At 27.9% G+C, this 6,000-nt stretch overlaps 1 protein-coding gene across 1 annotated transcript in view; it reads left to right on the top strand.

Annotated features, from left to right (window-relative positions):
- The window catches only part of COL11A1 (collagen, type XI, alpha 1), a 154,288-nt gene that overhangs the window by 16,953 nt on the left and 131,335 nt on the right, over positions 1 to 6,000 (top strand). The window contains exons 9-10 of the mRNA XM_008586510.1: positions 2,278 to 2,334; positions 5,893 to 5,946. Of these exons, the coding sequence (XP_008584732.1) occupies positions 2,278 to 2,334; positions 5,893 to 5,946 (111 nt within the window). The remainder of the gene's footprint in view (positions 1 to 2,277; positions 2,335 to 5,892; positions 5,947 to 6,000) is intronic.

Genomic DNA, 6,000 nt, shown 5'->3' with positions numbered 1-6,000 from the left:
TCTTCAGCAGGCTCGGGTAAGAAAAGATAAACATGTATTCCCAAAAGCTGATTCTATGTCAAGTATGTGGGTTTGTGTGTGCACATGGAGGATGTAATCATTATGAAAAGGATACTTACTTCTGAATAGCATACTAAATTTAGTTGAAAAAATGCTAAAATTATATTTACTTTTCCAGTAGTGATATTTATTAATTGAATATTACAGTTAAATCACTGTCTCTGTGCAGTATTGCCATAAATAATTCTGGCAGTCTCCCTCCATAACACACCAGATTTCTGTTATCTTTTTCAAAGAGTGTTGATGGATTAATATCTAGTACTCCCTTTTTTCACGTCCAGTTTTACCCTGCTAAGGCATAAATCAATGATTGATGGACACAATTAAAAAAATTAAATTTGAAATAAACTTTTTTTCCTTTAATCTTCTGCATAATTTAATGTATCCCAGATAATCCAGAAAACATTTTCATGGACCTTCTTGTATATGAAAAAGAACTTTCATATACAAATATGTATTCTAAACTCTAATCTTAATAATCTACAATATGTTTACAAAATTTGGTCGGTATTGACACATCTTCAGTTTATAATCTTTTGTCAGTTTAAAGCCCTCACTGTCTGTGGACTTATAAAACATATGATTAAATTTATTTTTAAGAAAAATTAGCTTTATTGCAGTTAAAATATACATAAGAAAATCAAAAGAATGGAATAGGAAGAAACTGGAAGTACTGTAATACTTATAGTATTGGTTTTCTTTTTAAGGAAGAAGGAAATAAAGGATTTATGGTTGGTATGGATATGGTTACCCACTTCCTAACCAATGTAAATCATTTCTGTAAAAACTTTTTATTCATCATCATGAATTTATATGTGTATGAAATATCTGAAAATATAAGCAAAGGCTGTAATTTACTCTCAGTATTTGTTTATGTATTTCATAAGACTATTAATCTAAAAAGATGTCATTATTTGGTTACACGATATATAAAGATAATGAAAAATTTTAATATTTGTTTATTAGACTTTGACATAATACAAATCTAAAGATATTTAAAATAATTTCTTATGATTCCTATAATTTGTCTTATAAATTGTATTATTTTGAACAATTTTATGGTAATTATTTGAACTTCAGTATTTTATGAGGCCATTGAATTCCTCATTTTTTAGTCCTCTTAATCTACTTGAAAAATAGGTAGCAAGCATCATAATTCCAATTTTTCAGATATTTAATCTCAAGGATTAAGAAGTATATTGTCAAAATTCTCATGGTGAGTCAGTAGTGGTACTTTGGAGATTCTACTGTTTTCATCTCGTGCACTTTTCTAATATGATTTCGCATTTATTTCTACTACAGTGTTATTTTTGATATCTGTTGTGATAAATCTAAGGATTCATCTTCTGAACTCTCTAATATTAAAAAATCACACAATACTAATTTAATATCTTTCAAATTTTTATCTTTTGCACTCTATGTGTTTCAGTTTTTCAAATATGCTAATTTCACATTTCTAATATTCATTGTAACAATAGTGCATGTACTCAGTTCACTATGCATATGATTATGCAAAATAAATATTTCTTTCTATATAACATTAAATCTAAGATTTGTTAAGAGACGTGTATCATGATACTTACTGACTAGTTTTGCTTCGTGCTGTCTGGCTTTAATTATCATAGATTTTTCTAAAATATAATTGGAAAAATTTTATTTAAAGCTCCTCAAATTGCTCATCTCTAAAAATATTTTCAGTGAGAATTGCATCTACATATTTGAGAGAAAAAGTTATTGTGAAGTAAACTTCAGCATAGAACATTATCAGATACTAGATTTATTCCAGAGTTTCAGATATGATAGAATTTAAAATTGAAAAGACGAATTTACAATTGAATTTAAAATTGAAAAAAATCATAAGTTTTCTTAAGAAAAGACCTCTGTAGGATTCAAACCAAGGTTGTCATTAATTTTAGAATCAATGGAATAAATAGATCAAATCTATTTTAACTTTTATTATTGATTAAACCATAATAATATATGGTACAAAATTGTATATAAATCAAAACAGTTTTTAAAATGTCTGTTGCTTATTTAAGTCTATTGTCATACCAGAAACTTGCAGTTTTTTCAGTAACCTGTCACTCTTTCTAGCATGTAGCTATTATACCTGTGTTGATAATGTGTTACTTAAGTGCACCTTGTACAAACAAATGTTATGTTTTAATATGCTCTTCCAGGACAGCATTTCTGAACTTGGTATATTTTATTTCCTAGATTGCTCTGAGAGGCCCACCTGGCCCAATGGGTCTAACTGGAAGACCAGGTCCTGTGGTAGGTTACCCAAAAAACCAATGTATGTTAAAATTCCTAAGTTAGCAGTTACTTGTGCAACTTCTGCTAGATATTGTTTATATGTCTGGCTGGTAAAAATAGTTGACATATACCTATTTATGCCTCCTACTGTTTCCATTTTAAAACTCTCTTTCAATTCAGTTTTTAGTATATTTTGTTGAAAAGTTTCAATGAGAAGTTTTCACATCAAATCAAATAAAAAATATAATTGAATCACATATCCAACTATTAATTTCTCAAACTGTAATTTATTTGCCTATATTCAGTTACTAAAATGCAATTTTATATTAAATTCTTGATACTCAATTTTACATTAAATGGAATTTTTATTTAAGGAGAAGTTTTCACATCAAATCAAATAAAAAATATAATTGAATCACATATCCAACTATTAATTCCTCAAACTGTAATTTATTTGCCTATTTTCAGTTACTAAAATGCAATTTTACATTAAATTCTTGATACTCAATTTTACATTAAATGGAATTTTTATTTAAAAAGGAAAATATATTTGAGGACAATGAAAATTATTACACAGTCTTAGGGGCATGCAAGTTATTTGGTTTAAACTGCAGGTTGCCTCCATATTCCACAAGAAGTTTGAGATATTAGAGAAATATTTTCTCTTTTAGAAACTCTTGGAAGTTTTATTTTTTCCTTACAGGCATGATAACAAGCTATGATATTTCAAATAGATTTTCTAAAATATATTTAAACATTTTGAAATTTACCGATGTAAAGTGAGCAAGGAAATAATTCACAAAAAACACAAAGGTGCTTTTCAAAACACGTTTTTTCTTAAGAAAAAAAATTTGTAAAATTCAAACCAAAGTTCTCATTAATTTTATAATCAACAGAATAATTTTCATTTTAAGGATTTATTTTTTTAAATATAAAAAGCTGTTTCTACTCTGCTTTTATATAAATTCATATGATTTCAATAAGTTTTATAAAGATATTTATAGAATATATTGTTCCAAAAGTTAAAATCTTATTTGTGATGGACTTAGTAGGCACTTACAGTAAAACTATTGTATTTAAATTTGAATCAAGTATTTAGTCTTCTAATTATTTAAACTGTTTTACTGATCATATTAGGATGACAAAAAGTTTTATTTATGTATTTTTGTTACATAGTTTTCCATAAGTTTATATTTCCTTAATTCAGTCTTGAATTTTGACAACATTTTATTTTGAAGGGCTACACATTCAATCATATGAGCTCATACAGAACATAAGTTCCAATAATATGTTTCACAGAATTTAAATTATACATATTCCTAAACATATTATCAAGTGTTTATCATATATTTTTATTGTTCTGCTTTTCAAAATGCAATAAGGAATATAGAATATTCTATGCCACATAACAATGGAGGAAATATAATTAACATTTAATTGCTTGTTAGTGACTCAAATTTACATGATTGAGGAACATCAGTTGTAGTAAGCTAGTGTTTTATAAAATTTGGGAGCAGAAGAATTACTTTGGAATTTTATTAAAAATAAAATTTCCTGGGGCCCTGAACTTGAAAATCTAATAATGTAGATTCAGGAATGGGACTGGTGTACTGTATTTTTAATGAATGCACTAGGTTGATTCTTATGGCCAAGCATGTTTGGGAAACACTGTCATGTACTATTTAATTTACAAAGATCAACCTAAGATCTCTAAAACTGTATCATTCAAAAATTTTTATTACTTATCATCTTGACAAACACAAGCAAATGAACCTGTAGCGGGTAAGGGCAGTGATGAGCAGACCCAATGGAAGCATGTGACGTTAGCAGTTTCTGTTTTCACCAAACTACCATTAAGGGTCAGCCCTTTTTTCACAACACATTGGCAAAGAGAAAACATTGACAACCATGTACACATTCACAATGTCCATTAATTCTCAGTGTCAATTAACAGCCAAGGTCAACTAATTTTATCTACTTATTTCTTTGCAATGGAGAGTTTTAGCTGCCTAAAAAATTCAAGGTAGGCATTGAGAGAAATAAAACCACATCGATCTTTTCACCATTTTCTCTTCTATTATATAATGTTCCAAAACATTAAATTATTATAGACTTTCAAATATCTGTTAATCCTAGAGTCCAAGAAAGTACTTCATTAAGATTTAAAAATGAAACAAAGTCTATGTAAATACTTTGACATAAATATGTACATTTTTTAATGAAAAAATATTTTATCCATTTGTTTTTATCCAATTGTTTTAATAGACAAATGGAAGTCTGTTTTATAAAATATGCAGGGAATGAAGAATTTTTTTTCCTATTTTATTATTGTCAATTATTGTGTGACTATTTTTAGAGTAAGCGTTTGGGCAAACTAATTATAATCAATTCAGTAGGTAGTACTTATATACAGAGGATATAATTCAGTCAATTAATTAAAAATAAGTCAACAGTTATATAATGCATTCAATTAAGTGATGAATAATCTGACTTAATGTAGAACACCAGTTTTTCTCTTGTTTGGTTGCAGAATTCTTAATTAGAATTTTGAAAGAAATCATTCTTCTAATTTTCAAGATTAGAATATTCTTAGAATATTACAAATATTACTTGACTTCCCATATTTTGGTGGAGTCATATAATTAATTATTTACTTTATAGTCACCAGGAAGCTCTAGACAGCTAACATTTTCACACTTAGCATAATGTTAATGTTTGTTGTACTTGGACACAATGCACTATGTAATAGAATGTGTACTGACTTAAATAAATTAGAAACTTCTTAAACACCCAATGTATACTTATTCAAAATGAAGTAATTATAATCACCGTGTTCATCTTTAACGTTCTGAAGCTTTTGGGGGGTATGAATGGCCTAGTGTTTATTTTTAATATGTAAGAGGTGTTTGTTATAAAGATTTATTCTCATGGGTAAAAACAAACAAATCTGGGAAAAAATGCTTTCATTTTACATCATTTTAGGATAATTATAATGATAGCAATAGCATCTGGTCTTGAAATTTTATTACTATAGAATTCAGCATCTGAGAAACACCTGAGTTTAAAAGCAGTAACATGTCCTCTCTGGTATAAGTGGATTCACTGCATACCTAATTCTGTAAAAATGTGTTGCTGTAGTATTAACACTACAGTGTAGTGGCAAATAATGAGTTGTGTATCATCATACATGCTCTGACGGTGTACACATTAAAGAAAATTTCAACATAATTTCATGAGGTTGGCTACCATATAGTTATGTATATAATAAAAGGGTGCTTCAAAAAGCTCATGGAAAGATTTGTATTATCTTTCAATTCTATTTTTCCATGAATTTTAAAAAGTACCCTTATATAGCCCTTTAAATATACCTCATATATTGGAATAAAATAAGTATGCTGAGAAGAGATATACTTCAATCAAAGGACTTGAAAGTTTTATTGTATTAACTGCTAAGATCATATTAACTTAATTAAATATATTTTGAATAGGTTTTAGTTCTTTCAAATGAAAATAGTAGGAGAAAAGTGGTTAGGGAACTGCTAAAATAAATGATATATCCTCACTTTTTCTCTGCAGGGGGGGCCTGGTTCTTCTGGGGCCAAAGGTGAGAGTGGTGATCCAGGTCCTCAGGTAAAACAAACAAAAAAATGGTTCTTTTATTCTTGACTTTATTTTACCTAGTAG

The sequence above is a fragment of the Galeopterus variegatus genome, unplaced genomic scaffold (genome assembly GCF_000696425.1).
Source record: "Galeopterus variegatus unplaced genomic scaffold, G_variegatus-3.0.2 Scaffold4005, whole genome shotgun sequence".
Lineage (NCBI taxonomy): Eukaryota > Metazoa > Chordata > Mammalia > Dermoptera > Cynocephalidae > Galeopterus > Galeopterus variegatus.
Note: the sequence above shows the minus strand (reverse complement) of the source record. Positions and strands in the feature narration are given on the sequence as shown.